At 39.3% G+C, this 20,866-nt stretch overlaps 1 protein-coding gene across 1 annotated transcript in view; it reads right to left on the bottom strand.

Annotated features, from left to right (window-relative positions):
- The window catches only part of frmd3 (FERM domain containing 3), a 190,354-nt gene that overhangs the window by 12,527 nt on the left and 156,961 nt on the right, over positions 1-20,866 (bottom strand). The window contains exons 12-14 of the mRNA XM_020531677.2: positions 19,414-19,482; positions 18,049-18,170; positions 15,933-15,970 (exon numbers count right to left, since the gene is read on the bottom strand). Of these exons, the coding sequence (XP_020387266.2) occupies positions 15,933-15,970; positions 18,049-18,170; positions 19,414-19,482 (229 nt within the window). The remainder of the gene's footprint in view (positions 1-15,932; positions 15,971-18,048; positions 18,171-19,413; positions 19,483-20,866) is intronic.

The raw sequence follows: 20,866 nt of genomic DNA, 5'->3' as shown, positions 1-20,866 counted from the left end.
TTCACAGATGCTGCCAGACCTGCTGAGCTTTTCCAGCAACTTTGTTTTTGTCCTTCATTTACAGCATCTGCAGTTCTTTTGGTTTCCAAAATTTATTTCTGGGAACAGCATTATTTAGAATGATTATTTCATATGCTATTGTAGTACATTGTGTGGTAACTATTTCTAACATAATTTACTCATGGCTGTCCAATGGTCAATTCGAGCATTGGTAGAAGGAATGGAGCTGGAACCCACTAAAAGCATGATCTCAGAACTTCTCTGAATAATTAGTACTCTCCAGTCACCGTACCCACAATTCTGACTCTTAAATGTTGCTACTGGAGTGGAGGGTGGTGGTAGAAGTCCTACATGCTGCTGAAACCCTTTTTTAGCTGTGGCTCTCTGACAGGCAGTAAATCTGTTTTGATCTGTCCCTTCTGCATTATCCCTACAGAGGTTAGCTACCATGTTGGATTCTTAATGGGCACACAGTATCCCAAAAAAAGGATATAACCTAGCCTAATTTTGACCCCAAAGTCTGTAATCACTTACAGCAGCCAGAGTTATCTATGGCGTCAGCCTCATTTCTGGCAGCCAAATTTTTTAATAGAGTCCTACAATAGATGTTAAGTTCGCCATTGCTTATGTCCTCCATTCTTAATCCTGTTCCAGCCGTGGAACATGGACAGTTATGTACTGGAGCCTTTGCCACTACGGCAGTGCAGAACGTGCACAAGCCTATGCCGTATAGACGTCGGTCCATCATGCTGAGGTTGTATAAGACACTGATGAGGTTTCTTCTGGAGTATTGTGTGCAGTTCTAGTCCTGTTATAGGAAGGATATTATTAAAATGGAGAGGGTTCAGAAAAGATTGACCAGGATGTTGCCAGGAATGAAGGGTTTGAGTTATACCTATGGTTAGCACTGCTACCTCACAGCGCCAGGGACCTGGGTTCAATTCCACCCTCGGGTGACTGTCCGTGTGGAGTTTACACATTCTCCCCACATTTGTGTGGGTTTCTTCTGGGTGCTCCGGTATCCTCCAACAGTCCAAAGATGTGCAGGCTAGGTGGATTGGCTATGTTAAATTGCCTATAGTGTTCAGGGATGTGTAGATTAGGGGGATGGGTCTGGGTGGGATGCTCTAAGTGGCGGTTGGGCTGAAGGGCCTGTTTCCACACTCTAGGTATTCTATGAAACAAATGTAGAACCTATGAATTGCTGCATCTTAACATAGCAAATTAAGTAATAATTGGACTATATCTGGAAACAAATAAGATGTTGTCTCAATTATCTTTTACTTGCTATGAAACTACAGGAAATTGATTGTCTTCATTGTTCAAACTATACAGTGTTCATCCACATACTTTAAGACAATAAAGATATTGGTTTCAAATTTTGCAGTTTCTTGACAGGGTGTTATTCAGCCTTCTTTAATGCAGCAGGGTGTACATAATATGCAAATAATGATCTATTAGCTGACGTGTGTCGAAAGTATTCACAGTTACAATCCCTTAGTCATGCTATTATTTTGCTGCACATTGAGCAATAGTGAAAGATGCATTCTGAACAGTTCAGACGGTGAAATCCACTTACAAAATAAGTATTGACTAAAAGTAATTAACATGGATCTATAATAGACAAGTTGAGGAAATAATGCAGTCTATTGATTGGGGAGACGAAGTGGGTGTTCTGTCCATGATTTTCAAAAGGTACTTGTGAAGGTGTCACACAAATTATTTTACATTTTACTAACAATTTAAATTCATGAACTTCCAGGTGGGTTTTAATGTCCCATTAGCCTGGGCTGCTGGATTACTATTACACAACCTCTCCATTTGGAGTAATACAGGCACTAGGTGCTGATGTTATTCTGGTATACCAAGACTTTGTTCAAGAAGTCTTTGTTCAAGAAACAAGAAAAGGAAAAAAACAACTGAATATTTTACCTGGCAATGGGTAACTCTCTAGGAGGGACAAAAAATAATAATATTAATGCTGACTGAGAAATATGTGATTCAATTAAGGACAATTAATATGATTTGCAAAATGCAAATTACTTGTGTATAAATTCATAAGACCAGGAAAAAATTAATTTGTCTAATAACCTACTTAAAGATATTGGTTAATTAAGGACCATCAATATAGATTCATAAAGGGAAAGTTACCTTAAAAGAATGCCCCATAGTTTTGAAATCCCCCACCTAAAGGGAAAAGACCTTTGCTATTCACCTTAACTATGCCCCTCATGATTTTATAAACCTCTATAAAGGTTGCCCCTCAACCTCCTATGCTCCAGTGAAGAAAGCCCCAGCCTATTTCTATAATTCAAACCCTCCATTCCTGGCAACATCCTGGTCAATCTTTTCTAAGCCCTCTCCATTTTAATAATATCCATCCTATAACAGGTCTAGAACTGCACACAATACTCCAGAAGAGACCTCAAATGTTCTATACAACCTCAGCATGATGGCCTAACTTCTATACTCAAAGGTCTGAGCAACGAAGGCAAGTGTGCTCAATGTCTTCTTAACCACCCTTTCTACCGGTGATGCAAATTTCAAAGAATAATGTACCTGAACCCCTAGGTCTCTCTGTTCTACAACACTACCCAGGGCCCTGCCACTAAGTGCATAAGACCTCCCCTTGTTTGTTTTACCAAAATGTAATACATCACATTTATCCAACTTAAACTCTATCTGTTGGAAAAAAGGACAAGAAACAGAAAGATTAGTGGATGCTTTTCAGACTAGAGATGTGATGAATAGAGTATCCAGCAGAATCAATGTTAATACGTTATCTAAATTCACAATCTGAACTTTGGCATCATACAAAAATTTGCAAATGACAGTATAAAAGTGAGTGTATTTAACTGTGTGACTTGACAAACAAACTGTTAGATGTTGCTTAGATTATGGATTATTTGAACTGCAAAATGGACATTTGAACATTACTGGATTGCAAAGGATTTATCATGTGATTTCCTGGAACCATGGTTAACAGGTTAAAGGAAACCATGGTCTATTTGCTATTTACAAAAAAAAGATGACTTTGGAAGGCAGCGTCCAACAGTTTTTTAGAGAACGATAAGGATGGAGTTTTATTGCTTTAATTGTTGAGCGATTAGGCTTGAAAAACCCGACAGATCTATGCTGCCGTCACCTAGCAACAGTCTCTGGACTGAAATAATGTGTGTTCTATCAGTACACACTTAAAAGCTGCAGGTAGTAGCTGGAGAGGTTTGCTAGGATGCAGTACTGTCTCTCACTGTCTGTAACAGTCAGAGCATGAAGCTGAAAGCAGTACTCTCTATAATCTCTCTCAATTGAGTCATTTAAAACAAAAACTGATAAAGTGTTAAATATGAAGACTTCCATTTTTCATCTATATCTGAAATCTGGACTGAAGATTTTCCAAGAGGAATTCATTGACAAGAAACCAAAGGAACCATGAGAAAGTTACTGCATTCCACTCATTTAGTTTGAAATCTTGATCCATAGGGTTTCCCTGTTTTTTCCATTTATAATTGCTCTGCAAAGTTGTGTCAGACATGCCTTTGCCCTGTGTATAAATGTGTGTGTGTTTGGAATTAAAAGGGGTAATCAAAGGGGTTAATTTGCATAGTAGCTTAGTTGATAACCAATTTGCCACTTGATTGAAGAATATGTTTGCCTGGAATAAATATGTATTTTTGAGCTGATCAAAAAGCCCAGGGGAAGTCTTTTTTTCTAGTTAAAAGGGATAAAGAGAAACAAATTAACATCTTTTGGTGATTGACTAAGATTTTTACACTTTTGCTATTGCTTGTGAAGAAATGGGACTCAATTTCCTCCTGCCAGAGTTGTAATAATGTTGAAATATGTGACATTAAATTGGAGAGAATATTTAACACAATAATCAAAAATCTTCTCATGGAATTTAAAAAAAAAAATATTATATAAAATAAAGGAAAAATAGTAAAGGCAATTCCAAATAAATTGTTAAGAAATGGGTAGGGTTAACAAGAAATTGGAAAAAATTCAATATTCTCATGGAGGATAAAGGAATAGCTGAATTACTAAATGCTTTTTCGTGAAAAAGTATAGAACTGGGAAGTAAAGCATACACAGATAGGGAGAGGAACAAACCGATTGGAGAACTACAGGTGAGGTTGTAACATTGGTAATTAATTTTGGAAGAATGACTTAGGAGAGGACATATGCAGTTCATGGTGAAAGTATAAAATGAGTACTATCAATAAACTTTTAAAGTGGGTACACAACATTTGAAACATTTTTGCAGTGTTAAAAATAGCTGTATACATGGAGCCTGAGGCTTCAGAAGCTAATAGCTAAATGCAGCATCATGGAGTCAGTGGGAGACACAGAGAGTGAGCCTGAGGGAAAATAGCACCAGAGACAAAGAGGTAAAATTGATAGAAAAGTGCCAGCACAGAAGAGAAAGAAAGAAAGATTGTAGATACTAATAGTTTGAAAATGCTATTAGTACTAGATACTAACTAGATTTGAAAATGATTAAAATGATTTTTTTTAGATCGTTGACAGGCAACCATGATCTGTTGATTGCAATTGCTGCAGCATTTGGGTATTTTGCATCACATTATGTGACTTGGGGTCCACATGTGTTGGAAGAGTTTGCAGCTCAAGTTCTGGATTTTAGTGTGTAACAGATAGCCAAAGACACTGCTGAGCTTCAGGAAGATTTAGAGTTTTCTGAATCTTATTTGCCAAAAGGTGGTAAGCAAACCCACAGACAGTGAGAGTTCAGGATAGCTGATGATTGACTATCTAGAAAAGTTGGAAGAGACAGGAAATGCAATACTCTTCAGACTGTGTGCCACTTTCAAACTGGTATAGAATTGGGGATTTCTGGGATTGATGACACCTTGAAAGATGTAATCCAGACCTTGGCACCAACGGTCACATTGCTGAGCAGGACAGAACAACAGAGTTGAAATTTCATTGTTATAGGAGATTTCATTGTTAGAGGACCAGACAGGCATTTCTATAGTGGTCATCATGCATTTGGCATGGTGTACTGCTTCCCTGATGTCAGAATAAAGGAAATCACAGAGTGCAAAGAATTCTGCACGGGGAAAGGATTGAGATAGAAGCTGTGGTACACATCAATACCAATAATATAGAGAGGGCAAGTATTGAATCAGATTCTACATTCAGATTTTCAGGAATTGGGAGGAAGTTTAAAAAGTACAATTTCAAAAGGTAGCAAACTCTGGGTCACACCCAATGCCACATATAGTGCTGGGGAGGATCAATGCATGGCTTGAGGCATGGTATAGAAGGCTTCACATCTTTTGGACATTCAGACAAGTTCCAGGGCAGGTGACACGAACTGAACAATGTTTTAATGCATTTATATAGGACTTGGAACAATATCCTCACAGGGACATTCACTAGGTCGTTGGCGAGGGTTTAAACCAAACTGTCGGGAGGATAAAGACTAATATACAGAAACAGAAAGGAAGAATATGATGAATTAAGTAAGAGTGTTGGACAGTATTATCATATCAGAATGAATCAGACTAAGAACAATTATTAGGAGTGCAAAGACAGATTTTAATACATGCATGCAAATTCAAAAAATGTGGTGAATGAGGTTGGTGAGCTACAGATTAAAATAGCCATGTGAGAATATCATGTTGCAATAACAATAGTGTGACTTAAAAATGGTAGTGACTCGACACTTAATATTCAAGGATACGAATGTTGCAAAAAGGTGGAGAAGGGAGAAAGAAAGGCATTAATTAGGAAAGATATTGTAGGTTTGGATAGAGAGAATGTGTTGGAAAGCACAAAGACAGAATCTATTTGACTAGAATGATATGATCATGCTACTGTTAAGTAATCTATAGGACTCCAAATAAAACAGCAGAAGAGAAGAACCAATCTCCAAGGAAATCATGGATATGTTTGAAAATTATAGCATGCTGATACTGGAAGACTTCAACCACCCGAACATCAACTGGAATAACGTTAGACCAAAGTGAAGGGAGACAAGAATTTTTGAAGATTGTTCAGGAGAATGTGGACCAATATATTCTCAGTCCAAATAGAAAGGGGACATTATTGGATCTGGTAGAGGGGATGAGGTAGGTTGAGCCAAGTACCCAAGAGGTACTGGTTGGGTAAGAGTGATCACCATACCACAAGTGTTAAATTAATAACAGACAAGAACAAGCACCAGTCTAAAATAGAGCTTCTAAACTGGAAAAGGCCTAACTTCACTAGGGGTCACATTTTTAAGGTGAGATAGACAGATTTATAAAAGATAAGGGGCAATTTTTTTTCCCCCACAGTGGGTGGTTCATGTTTGGAATGAACTTCCTGAGGAAGTGATCGCTGCAGGCACAGTTATGACATTTAAAAGACACATTTAAAAAGGAGCAGGCCGGTGGACTAGTTTAGTTTGGGATTATGTTCGCCATGGACTGGCTGAACCGAAGGGTCTATTTCCATGCTGTATGACTCTTATAAGAGGGAATCTAGCCAGATTAAATGGAACCAAAGATGATATGAGAAACTGTAACGGAACAATGGGTGACGTGTTTTAGTTACAGGCTAGCTACATTCCAAAGTGGGGGGAAAGGTAGTGGAACCAAAGCAGGAGTCCTTGAACAACGACAAAGATAGGGAATATGACTGATATAAAAAAAGGATGTAAATGCATGCCAGGTGAATTCTTCAAAAAAGAACCAGGACAAATGCAATAACTTGGGAAGGAAAGCACAGAGCAAAATAAGACTGACAAAGAGAATGTATAATTAGAATGGTAGCTAACATAAGAAAAAAATCTTCTATGAGGAGGTAAATAATAGTGGGGTGTAAGAAGTGAGATGGGTTCTATCAAGGATATAAAGGGTATTGTATACTTTCAGACAGAGGGCAAAACAAGAATACTTAATTGATTGGATTTAAAAACCAAAAGAACTGCGGGGATGCTGTAAAGGAAGGGTCACTCAATCCAAAACATTAACTCTGATTTCTCTCCACAGATGCTGCCAGACCTGCTTAGCTTTTCCAGCGATTTCTATTTTTGTCATTGATTTTATTTATTACTGTCATGTCTACCAAAGTACAGTGAAAAGTATTGTATTATGTGTTTTACTTTGTAGCAATGATTAAAAAAGAGGAATCTGTCAAATATTGTGAGAAACAGAAATGGGTGGGGTAATAATTAGTTGGCAGCATGTACTAGAAAAGGCAGACTGTGCTTAGAGTAAATAAGTTGATTAGATTGGATGACTTGCATTTCAAGTTGCTAAAGAAATTGGGTGGATATAGCAAGTGGTTTTGTCACAATCTTGCAATCTTCCTTCAATAATGGGGAGGTGTTACAGAATAGAGACGAGCAAATTACTCAGAAACAGGTTGAATTCTTTGCAATTATGAGCTGGTAAGTTTAAAATTGTAGGTGAGTAAAGTTATAGAAAGAACGAGGGGTGGGGGGAATTCAACCAATTTTTGGAGAGAATTAACCAAGGATAGCCAGCGTAGATTTATAAGTGTCAGATTTTTCTTGATCCCATTGAATAGGAGGGTCAATATTAGTTTAGATTAAAAACAAATCTTGAAGATAGAAAACAGAGAAGCATTTCCAAACAGAAAGATGGTAGACAGTGGTCTTCCCCAAGGTGCAATGGTAAGACCACTGCTTATTTGATGAAATATGAATAACTTGTTTATTGACAGAGAGAGTAAAATTTCAAAATTTGCAGAAGATACCAAACTGGGAGAGTCACAAACAATAAGAATACCCTTTTAACTTTATTTCTTCCTTTTTACTCTATACCAAGAGTGACCGTAATACTTAACATAGAACTTTGTTCCTTCTTTCTTTCTACCTTGTTCTTAAATTTTTGTACCCAGGTACTTGTACCTGAGATGGTGCCATGTGTGGCAACATGGAAAAACTGATCACTGCACTCCTATACTTTTGTACATGAATACACACGACAATAAAGTCTACATCTGAATCTAAACCATTGCAGCAGATTGTAGATAGGCTAGCAGAATGGGCAGATATTATTTAGCATAGGAAAATATGATGTGATACATTTTGGAGATAGGAGGAGAGAATATAAACTTAATAGCACAAGTCTAAAGAGTGCACAGGGAAAGAAGGACCTACACATCTGTGCATAGATGTTTTTGCGCACAGGACATCACTCATTATTTATGAGCAATTAACAAATCTTTTGGAATCATGGGATTCACAAATATGGGGAGGGAGTGCAAAAGCAAGAAAAATACACTAAACCCTTATAAAGTATTTGTTAAGCCATAAATAGGGTATTGCATCCAGCCTGGTCGTCATATTTTTGAAAGACTATGAGAGTCCTTGAGAATATACAAAGGAGATTTACCAGAATGGTTCCAGGATGAGGGGTTTTAGGTACAAGGTTGAGTTGGAAAAGCTGGGCTGTTTTCCTTAATGTAAAAGAAATCAAAGGAAAACTTGATAAAGTTGACACAAACATGGCAAGTTTAGTTAAGGTAGACAATGAAATTTGTTCCTGTTAGCTGAATGTGCAAGAACTAGGGAACACTGATTAAAGGATCCAGGGCAAGAGAGGTAGGGATGTGTGTTGGAGAAATTACTCATAACCTGAAACGTGCTGCCAACAAAGATGGTAGAAGCAAAGACAATCAATATTTTCAAAAGGTAACTGGATAGGCATTTGAGAAAATTAAATTTGCAGGGAATGGGACACACTGGAGTGTTCTTCAGTGAGCCAGCACTGACTTGACCAGCAAGTAGCCGCCTTGTGCGTTAATGACCCCATAAGCACAAGTAGGAAAGGAAAGATATCATGTTAAACCTATTGAAACTGTTTTTAAACACATTAAGAATATTGTGTCTGGATTTTGGATGCTACTGTTGGAAGGATGTCAAAGTTATTAAGAAGATGATTTCATAAGATGATGAAAGATTAAGAAGTTTAAGTTTTGAAAAGAGGTTTGGAAAGTTATGCTATTTTCAATACTATTTTCATTTATCTTTTTTTCACTTATCTTATTTGGTTCCTCTTTTATTTATGCAATTGTAGCTAGATGATTGACTTGCCTCACATGTAAATTCACCTATAGGCTAGGAATCCAAGCTTCGACGCACTTGCTTCTGATTTACATGCTGTTTCCTGGCAACAGTGTCATAGAGATGTACAGCATGGAAACAGACCCTTGAGTCCAACTCGATTATGCCGACCAGATATCCTAAATAATTCTTGTCCTATTTGCCAGCATTGGCTCATATCCCTCTAAACCCTGCCTATTCATATATCCATCAAGATGCCTTTTAAATGCTGTAATTGTACAAGCCTCCACCACTTCTTCTGGCAGCTCATTCCATACATGCACCACCCTTTGCGTGAAAATGTTGCCCCTTAGGTCCCTTTTAAATCTTTCCCCTCTCACCTGAAACCTATTCCCTCTAATTTTGGACTCCTACATCCTGGGGAAAAGACCTTACCTATTTACCCCTATCCATGCCTCTCATGATTTTTTTTAACCTCTATAAGGTCACCCCTCAGCCTCCAACGCTCCAGAAAAAGTAGCCCCAGCCTATTCAGCCTCTCCCAATAGATCAAACCCTCCAGCCCTGGCAAACATCCTTGTAAATCTTTTCTGAACCCTTTCAACTTTCACAACATCCATTCCAGAGACCAGAATTGAATGCAGTATTCCAAAAATGGCCTAAGCAAAGACCTATACAGCCGCAACATTGACTCCCAACTCCTACACTCAATGCACTGACCAATAAAGGCAAGCATACCAAACACCTTCTTCATTATCCTATTCACCTCTGACTCCACTTTCAAGGAACTATGAACTTGCACTCCAAGGTCTCTTTGTTCGGCAACACTTCCCAGGACCTTAGCATTAAGTGTATAAGTCCTGCCCTGATTTGCCTTTCCAAAATGCAGCACCTCACATTTATCTAAAATAAACTCCATCTGCCAGTCCTTGGCCCATTTGATCAAGATCCCATTGTATTCTGAGGTAACCTTCTTCGCTGTCCGCTACACCTCCAATTTTGGCGTCATCTGAAAACTTACTAACCATATCTCCTATGTTCACATCCAAATCATTTACATAAATGAAGAAAAGCAGTGGAACCAGCACCAATCTTTGTGGTACATCGCTGGTCACAGGCCTCCAGTCTGAAAAGCAACCCTCCACCACCACCCTCTGTCTTCTACCTTTGAGCCAGTTCTGTATCCAAATGGCTAGTTCTCCCTGTATTCCATGTAATCTAACCTTGCTAACCAGACTACCATGAGGAACCTTGTTGAACACCTTACTGAATTCATATAGATCACGTCTATTGCTCTGCCCTCAATCATCTTCGTTACTTCTTCAAAAAAACTCAATTAAGTTAGTGAGACACAACTTCCCATGCATAAAGCCACATTGACTATCCCTAATCAGACCTTGCCTTTCCAAATATATGTAAATCCTGTCCCTCAGGATTCCCTCTAACAACTTGCCCACCACCAAAGTCCAGCTTACCAGTCTATGGTTCCATGGGTTTTCCTTACCACCTTTCTTAAACAGTGGCACCATGTTAGCCAACCTCAAGTCTTCCAGCACTCACTTGTGATTATTGAAGATACAAATATCTCAGCAAGGGGCCCAGCAATCACTTCCCGAGTGTCCTACAAAGTTCCAGGTATACCTGATCAGGTCCTGGGGATTTATCCACCTTTATGCATTTTTAAGCCTTCCAGCACCTCCTCCTCTGTAATATGGACATTTTTCAAGATGTCGCTGTTTATTTCCCCCATGATCTATATCTTCCATATTCTTCTCCACTGTCATCCAAAGACTTAGTGCAGAATGTTGCCAACCAGGTTGAGGTGGGTTCCCAGATCATATGAATTGGGAAGTCCCAGAAATTGACTTTTGATCCAAATTCTGAAGTGATCCTGCTGACTTGTGTCTTTCCTTGGGGAAAATTAGAACTCCTCTGCTAACCTGGTGGAAAATTTATTAAGGTACTTTGAAGGACAAGTAAAAATTTTCAATCCATTGAATCCCCTTTCCGAATAGCGCACAGGGTGTGTCACATGCATCAGTGGGTGTTTTGTCTTGGCAAGAGTGGGTCTTTCAGCCTAAAATAACCAAATTTGTTGTAGCCAAGCATTTTTAATTTAGAAGTTCAAAAGGTCGGCAACATAAAGAGTTTTGACTTATATTTTTTCTACTTTCTAACCTACTGTGAAAAGGCTTTATTGATTACCATGAGGTCGCATAATTCGTAAGTCATATAGCAGTTCAAAAAGTCTATAGACTCACCTGCAGAAGCAAACCATCACACTGGATGTAATTTAAAAGCATAATCTCAATACACCCTGTGTCTTACCATCCACAATATTTCACTCCTATTGCAACCTTCTGCTATTTGGCTGTGCTCGCAGCCTGCACAGAAATGAAATCAGACCTCTGTTACCAATGTACAAAGTGTGCTTTTGAATAACCAGACATAGCTAATGAGTTACCCATTGTCTGGGTCTGTGAGAAGCTGTTTCTAATTTTGCAATATAATTACCATACATCTGCCTACTGATTCACAGCTCAGCATAGGGATGTGTCAGAAAGCTAATCACAAACAAAATCATACTTTATCATGTCATTTCTGTGGAAAAAATAGACAATGATACTCAAACCATGACCGTCAGCGCACTCTGTGTGCTTTCTCTCCTAAACGTATACTAAACTATTAAAGAGTCAATGAAAATATGTCATCCACAAGTCTATCTATAATTATACATTAAAATGGTTGACTGCTCTTAGGTTTTCAATATTGTCAATTTACCGTTTTTGATTAATAAACAAGAGGCTGCCACTGAATGTTGTTTGACAAAGCAAACGATACGCTGAATGACTGAAAGCAATCACCTCTTCTGGCAAAGGAAGTGTCAGAGTCTGCACTATTAACAGAATAAAATGAAACACATTATTTCATTGAGGCTAAAAGAAAACATAGCTTGCGAACTCCAAGGAAGGTTTGTGTCTGCTAAACAAGTTTTCAACATTGCTGCCACCATTGTGGATCCACCACCTGTTCAGAAAGATTTAATCCCCATCACCCCCTACCCACACCCCCAAAACCACTTCACAAACTTATATTCCTTTCACTTGCTGACAAAACATTTGAACCCACCCTAACAAGCAAGTTGTCTACGATACATCAATAACTTTATCTGCGCAAATCCCTGGCCCAGCTGAATATAACCGAGAAAACATTTAATTCCTTTCCAGTGGTTAACACAAATATAGAAGTAGAAATTGGAAGCACCAGTATTTCAGCATGCAAGTAACAAAAGAAATTAAGACAAAAATTGAACATTCCTCTCCCAATAAACAAGCCCTCATTAACTGCATTTTTCCTTTGAACCTATAAGATAGCTGTCAATCCCTTTCTTTCCACTGACTGTATTTGCTCCTCATGGGTTTCCCATCCGCTGTTTAACTTCTTTCAATACTGTGAACTGCCACCATCCCTATTCCCCAAACCCCATCCATCCTCAATACATTTTCCATGAGCTCTTATTCCTCTTTCATGCTGATTGGTTTCTCTGCTTTCTTCTTCTCTCTGCTCTCCGTTCATCGTTGAAATTATATTCCTCTCACTTCTCTTTGGATTCCCCTTTTGCCTTTCTTTCTTCTCACTTTTCCCTCTCCCCTCCTTGGCTTTTCCTCCCCTTACCTTCTTGTCCCCTTACTCTCCCTTGTCATTTACCAGTTTGACTGCATGCTTGCAGCATGTCCACATATTAACTAGCTATTGCTGAGTAGGTTGCTGCATTCCATTTCAAAATGCCTTGAAAAGTGCCATGTTACAATATACTACTTTAACAGAGAATACCTGTATTAAATTGTCGTCATTTGACTATACATGTCACACTTATAAGTGGAATGGATATTTAAGATTTTTCATTGTTAAATGTCACATAACATTAGCTGCTGAACTAACGGAGGAAAGTTATATTTTGGAAATTCATGCCAAAAGGTGTGTGACTGCCTACAATTGCAAGCTCCAGCCATCAAGTGTCACTGTATAGGAACAAATTACTACAGATGCTGGAATCTGTACTTCAAACAACAAATGCTGGAGATTGCAGCAGGCCCGACAGCATCCAGAGAGAGACAGCAAGCCAGCATTTTGAGTCGTAGATGACTTTTCATCATAGCTGAAGTGAAGTGTGGAGGGGACAGCAGTTATGCTATAGTTTTGTTGGGGGGGGGGGGAAAAAAAAGAGTGTGGGGGAGTGGGTGTAGAGTGCTGGTGGAGAAAATATGTCATTATGTGAGAATTTCTGATCACTTAACCTGAACTACAAACGTCTTTTCTCCACCAGCACCTACACCCACTACCCCCACACCGCCTCCTCAAAGTATAGCATTACTGCTGTCCCCTCTACACTTCACTTCAGCTCTGACGAAGAGTCATCTAGGCTTGAAACGTTAGTTTGCTCTCCCTCCATGGATGCTCTCTGACCCGTTGTGATCTCCTTTGCTGTTTGAAGTGTCACTGTGTTACGGTCTCAGCTTGCATCAATACATAGCCACGTAAGTATCGACAAGTAAAAATTAAGGTTAGTGATATGGGGTGGAGAGTGCTGTATACAACAGCCCCATGCAATAAGTGTTTAAGTACATTCATTGGGTGCCATGCCACATGTAATTTTTGTGGCTGCAGGAAACTGTTTCATATTTATGCTGAGATAACAAGGTGGAGAGCTGGATGAACACAGCAGGCCAAGCAGCATCAGAGGAGCAGGAAAGCTGACATTTCGGGTCTGGACCCTTCTTCATATTTATGCTGAATGTTTTCATTTGCAGCCCTTATTTATTTTCTTAAAGAGGTTGTTTTTAAATTTTTGGTTGTACTTCAGCACCATGCTCCTGATCCATGGGCAACCCGTGCTGAGTGGGGTGGGTAGCTCAAAGTGCCTCCTTGTAGACCTGCTCCTGGGCCTGACCAAGGTGGCCATCAACAGGTCCAGGCAATGGACAGTGGAAGGGGGCATAACACAGCTTACATCTATGCTTGGGTGTCCATGAATAGGGATCATACAATGTCCATCAGAACAACAGAGGCCTTTAGTGACTAGTGGGTACTGCAGGGGCTGAGGTGCATATCACCCTGATCATATTTTTACTTAATTCAATAGGTCTCTGTTGGTAAATTTCCTTGAACCTTTGGACTTTTTATTACATAATCTCACCGGGGCAGTCTTAAACTATTATTTAACATTTAAAAGGATAGAAAGACTAAAGGGGAATGTTACTTTGCTTTAATCATTACAGCTTCACAACTCTGAGAAACCTGTTTGAACATCAACTGATTAACTATTTTTCTGTCCACTAAATGCTTCAAATATCGTCTAGCACAATCACTCTTTTGATCACCTGGGCAATTTCACATCTCATACAACAATATTTTGGATTGTGGTAGTCAATTGTGTGTAAACGTTGTCAGGTGCTGCTCAGAAGTCCCAATTTAGCATGGCAGCACCTGCTGTATTTGCTGTAGAAGACAACAGTGGGCAAAGAAGGTGCATGACTTACTGGCCTCTGATTTTTCTGGGCCCATGACCTTATCAGCCAGATGAGACTTTTGTTTCCACTTTCCAATGCCTTCCAAACAGTGAACCTGCAAAGGTCATGGCTCTCAGTGACTGTCTCCCATTTGTCAGTATCAATATCCACCATCTTTATATCTTGCTTCCCAGTGTAAAAATCAGTTTAAAAAGTAATACATGGAAATTAACAGGCTGATCATACTGGAGCTCCAATTTAAGGTAAATAACACTAGTCGGGGCAGGTCAATATATGCCATTCGCAAATTTTACTTGTTTTTCGTTCTGTGTTGCAGTTGCCCTTGTAGCCGAGGTATTGATGACGTTTTTCCACACTGTCTTACCTAGCTTGGACATAACTGGAGATTTTGCAATATAGGTGTTAATTTCAGCATCAAGTGACGGATTTCTGGTGATTGTGGAGCCTAAATATGCAAAGCTGTCAATAACTCCAGCATCATTTGTCAATGCTGACAGATTGCAGTATGGCAATATCATGGACTACGATGTTTGTCTTTCTGGTGAAGATCATCAAACAAAACTGTTCACAGTCATGAAAGAGTCTGTCTATTTACCACTACCTGTATTTCTCAGTATGCAATGTTAGTGTCACGTTGTTAATGTAGAGCAACTCTCTAATGAGGATTTGGATGTTAGGCAAGGCTGAACATCTTTCTGTCAGTTCTGGTGTGTAAGTAAACACACCCCCTGTAGACGACCTGAAGGCATATAAAAGCAGCAAAGGGAAAAATATGCTAAGTGTCAATGCCAAAGCACAACTCTGTTTGATCCCACTGCAGCTCAAAGGATCCCGATATTGCTTTGTCATAGCTGATCTTAGCAACAAGTTCTCGTGGAAAAAGGAGATCACATTACGTTGCTTCAACAGGCAGTTAATTTTCTCTGGCTAAAATAGACAGCTTCTGCTCACACAATCAAATTCCTTGGTTGATCAATTATTTCCTTTGTTCATGGCATTTCTCATACTTTCTGGACTGAGAAAATCACATCAATTGTAGATCTTCCAGCCTGAAACCACACTGGAATTTGGGACAGATGATGTTTCTCCAAAAGCTACAGTTTGATCTACATGGCAGTATTGGCATATACTTTTCTAAGATCCTAGCAGGGAGATGCTTCAACAGTTGTTGCAATTACTATGGTCACCCTTATTCTTGTATACAGTAAACTTTTACATCATGCATATCCTGGCACTCGTACCCTCCAGGAAATAGAGAGGTTTATTCAGATGCTGTAGGATTCAATTCCCCTGGCAGTTAAACATGCAGCATCTGGAGTTTTGCCTGTGACAAGCAAGTCACTAGCTCTGCCAAGCTCCTCCACAATGGGTTCAATATCCAACTTCGTAATGCAGGCAGGCTCTCCACAGTGTTTACAGCAATCATCATGACAGTGTTTTTGTTGGGCCTGTCTGCAGCCTTTGACATGACTGATCACATTATGCATCCCCAATGTTCTCCTCTATTCTCCAGATGTTTGGGACTAGACTCATCTGGTTCAGTTCCTAACTAACTATCTGATCATAGGCAGGTAAACTTCTGCAATGTCTTCACTTCCCACTCTCCCATCAGTAGCTCGAAGTTTTCACCAAGGATTCTTCCCTGGCCCCCTCTTACTTTTGCTCTGCAATTAGCCACAACATCATCCAAAATCAAAACAACTAGTGCCACGTGTGCTGACAACACCAGCTATAACTGACCATTACTTTTCTCAACACCACCACTCTGATTTTTCATACTGTTCAACACCCAGTACTGCAGGAAATTTCCCCCAACTAATATTGGAAAGAGTTGAAACCATTGTTTTTGTTCAGTGCACAAATTCCATTTTCTAGCCAACAACTCCATCTATCTCTGTGGTCATTACTAGAATGAACTAATTAATTTGAACTTTGGTTTGCTTTTTAACCCTGAGATAATATGGCAACCCCACTTCTGCAGGATTAGCTCCACAGTATTGCCCCTCCTGACTCTGCCTCAGATCATATGCTGTTGAAACACTTTTCCATGCCTTTGTCAACTGTAGATATGATTGTTTCAAAGCTCTCATGGCTGACTTTCCATTTTCCATCCACCATACATTGGAGCTCATCCAAAATAAAATTAAATGAAACAGGAGCAGCAGCAGGCCATTCAGCCATCAAACCTGTACTCACATTTAGTAAGATCATTGTTGATCCAATTATGGGTCTCCATTCTACTTTCCCGCTTGTTGACCATAATCTTGGATTCACTTAACATCAGAAATCTGTCTAATACAACCTTGAATTGAGTTAGGTCATTGAGCCAAGCGGGACAGAGAAAAGAGAAGGCTGTTGGTGTGGTAGTGACAGGAGGGAAACCTATGTGTAGCAAAATAGCACATTCCTATGATTAAACCATTTTAGCACACAAGCAGGCAGACCAGACAGTACAGTATGTTAATAAACTTGTATCAAGATTAATATTTGCCTTACATTAATAATAAAAATCATATATATTACACGTTAGCCTTAATGATAAACAAAAACTTTGGGCCCTCTTGTAGTGTAGTGGCAATATCCCTATCCCTGGACAAAGAGACCCAGGGTAAAGTCCCACCTATTCCAGACGTGTGTAATAACATCTCTGATCAGGTTGATTAGAAAAATAGGTTAAATTTTTTAAAACTACTCCTGGTCCTTCATTCTCACTTGATAACTTATTTGGCTTGAGCTGTGATTGTACAAAACCAGCTCAAATAATAAAGGGAAATTGACTACAGGTAGATTCCATTATATTTGGGGAGACAATGCCTAATGGTATTATCGCTAGACTGTTAATCCAGAGACACGTGAAATGTTCTGGGGACCTGGGCTCGAATCCCACCACAGGATATAGTGGAATTTGAAGCCAATAAAAATCTGGATTTAAGATTCTAATGACAGCCGTGAATCCATCGTCAATTGTCAGGAAAACCCATCTGGTTCACTAATGTGCTTTAGGGAAGGAATCTGTCATCTTACCTGGTCTGCCCACAGCAATGTGGTTGACTCTTAACTGCCTCTGGGCAAATAGAGATGGGCATTTAATACTGTCCCAGCCAGCGCCGCCCACATCCCACGAATTAATTTTAAAAATCACATGGTATTTATTTTCTTTCTTTTCTGCTTGTTTACAATTTTTAACGGTGCTAATAACCTTCCATTGTTGTTACCTTACTGAGGGGTGTGATTGGTAAAGATTTTTTCCCTGCAGGAACTTCATAAAGGTAACATTAAGCTAGTTTAATTATTTTCATACAGATGTGAACATGTAAGCATCACCAATCTAAATCTGCACATTCAGAAACTAGTGAAGCCAGAATAAAGTATTAAGTTTATAAGGGCCTGGTTTCCAACTTGATTTCAATCTATACAGGTTAGCTAAATGTTTTTAGATTTAAAAAGCTAATCAAGTTGAGAGTCAATATGAATTCTCACCATCCATGGCAGATTGCTCTTCAGATTCATCAGGAGATGGAAGCCACGATTTTGTCGTCTCAGGGCTTATTATCAACTGCTTGGATAAAGAATTATAACTCCGACTCTGGGCAAGTGTGGACCTAAAAGTACGATGTCAGAATTAATAAGATAGCATTCTGCAAAGCATAAATTCAAAGTAGTAGACTGACTCAAACTCTTAGTTTTCTCCTTTCTAGACACAACAGTCCATTGTCATAAGCATACTATCTGTCACAATCCATTAGCTTTTTAACAAATTGTTAAATGTGTTGATTTCTCTGCATTTTTTCACTTTTGTTCTGTAATAAATACTGCATGTGTTATTTTTGAGTTTTCAAAGCATTTAATCTGAAATTAAGGATACCAGTAAATATCACTTGGCAGATGTTCAAAACTGACTACTAAGATGGCTTCCCTCAGTTGGCTGAGAGCAGGATTAGTTTGGCCAATGCCATACACTGATAAATAGTTTGCCAACATTCCTGACAAGACTATGACATGAGTAATGACCAGTTAGACAGAATACTAGTTCCTGCCCCAGGACGACAGGGGGAAAGTCAATTTATGACAGAAAAATATCATAAACACACAACACAAAGGGCATAACAAAGTACAAATTAATGCTATCTTATCGGAAGTATGGCCTGTTTTCCATATTTCCTAGTAACTAGTAGTTAAATGCCCCACTTGATATTTAGCCACACAGGCTATATTGATACAAATTCAATCCCTTGACTAGTAAGAGATAGTCCATTTCTAATATTTTGCTGTACGTGTTTTCTGTCACTTTTCCTTATTTTTCTCGGGTGTAATACATAATGAAATTTTACTCTGTCACTCAAGACGACATTGGAAATGGTGCCTTTTCATTTTGGATCAGAATAACGAAGTTTAATTGAAGTAACTACATGCTTAAAAAATTGTTTCAAAGGATCAAGATAGAGTTTAAAAAGAGGACAACTGATGACACCTCCTCATCTGGTCTGAACAAATGTAAGTACTTTTTGTTTTCACACACATATGCCGAGATCACGTGCCAGAAAGAGGGAGCAATCGCTTAGCCAATTATGGGATTGAAACTCTTACACTGACACAGTACACCCAGATTCAGGTCAACCTCAATAAATGTATGTCAGCCAAGGTTGGTGAATGGCATAGGGAGATCCAAAAAAAGGTTTCAGGGAGGAAAAGAATTCTGAAAATTTCATCCTCTCCCAAAAATGAATGCTGACAAAATGTAAACAGGCTAATTTTTTTTTCTGACTGTCTTCTCATCTAAATGTCACTCTGGATATTGGATTGCTGAGTATTAAGAGTTTGAGGTGTGTACATTTTTGCTCTTACCTGTGAACTTCAGGAGGGGTGCGCTGAATTTTGGTGCTTGCTTCAATAACTTCTTTTGCAACTCTTCCACTACAAGCAACAACACAAACATGCTATTTTATACACATTTCTAGTTTCATCTTGTGAAAATAATGGGTAAAATCTTCTCAGACCCTGAATGATGTTGACTATGGTCAGAAATTTAGGAATGTAGGGTGAAATACCAAGTGAGGCTTTTCTTAATATTGATACTAATAGCTTGCATTTTCCAGCCAAATCCTGGATGTTGAGACAAGATTCTCACTAGTGAGTTATTGTTCATTGTCATCCTCATTAACATGCAGGCTCCCATTTTCCCACTTGTTCAATTGAAACTAGCCATTGAGAATTCCTGACGTGAAAACCTGAGCATGTACCGGAGCAACTCTTCACCACTTGCTTCTGTGGGCCTCCATCTTGGACACCTGGCACCAGCATATCAGGCAAGTTCACGGGCAGCAGTTATATACAATTCATGTCCATGGACGCTGGCATCTGACGTGTGCCAGCTTTCTGCATTATCGTGGCCGATCACCATTCCTCTTACCAAACGCGTCTGCACTTCAATGCTGTAATTTGGAGGGCACTGGCACCACTGACTGCAATGCTGCTGCAAAAACACTTTGTGCTCATGGACAGGCACTTATCTCGCTGACTGGGCCAGGCCAATCTCTTAGCACTCATTCACTTTGTGCCTACTTCAATGTTCACAGCATCCCAACTTGTCTTGCCTTGTGTTTTAGTATTTTGCCCTCAGCTGCACCTTAAAGGTTCACAGTACTTTGTCTTACATTGCTGTTTACTGCAGATACAATATCAGACAGCTGTTATGCTGGTCAGCAGTCATCTATCAAGAGGGGGTGAGTGCATATTTTGTTGCAAGGCAATGGCTTATGTCAATCTCACACCTGCTCCACGTGCCAGCCATATACATGCCATAAACACTGCATATGCATCAACCAAATGGCCATTTCTCAAAGTCTAATGGGCTAGTCCTATGGGAAGTAAAGTCCAGGGAGACTCTATTTAGTTATGGGATCCTAGGACAGTAAGTCAAAGGCAGCCTCCAATATAAGTCCAAGGGCTTAGGTATGTTAGGTGATCAGCCAGGAGATTAGTAGAGGCTGCCTAATGTTCATTGTTGTATTCAAAGTTCAGGTGGAGATCAAAGAGATGCATGGTTACTAGCATGTAGCCTTTAAGCTCTACCTTCATGGTTGTTGCTTTCAGTGCTAATTAGGCTTGCAGATTCCTGATAGTCCACTGGTTTGTGTCCTAGCTGATTATATGGATTGCTAAGATCTCACCCACATGTGTGGTAATGGTACTATAGAGCACAAACCTACTGTCATTTCTCTGGATGACTGCAGTCATGGCCCTAGCTAGTGTTCTAGTTTTCGCCTCTCAACCAGTCAACCAGATTGCTGTTCATCCA

Source organism: Rhincodon typus, chromosome 3 (genome assembly GCF_021869965.1).
Source record: "Rhincodon typus isolate 14 chromosome 3, sRhiTyp1.1, whole genome shotgun sequence".
Classification (NCBI taxonomy): Eukaryota; Metazoa; Chordata; class Chondrichthyes; order Orectolobiformes; family Rhincodontidae; genus Rhincodon; species Rhincodon typus.
Note: the sequence above shows the minus strand (reverse complement) of the source record. Positions and strands in the feature narration are given on the sequence as shown.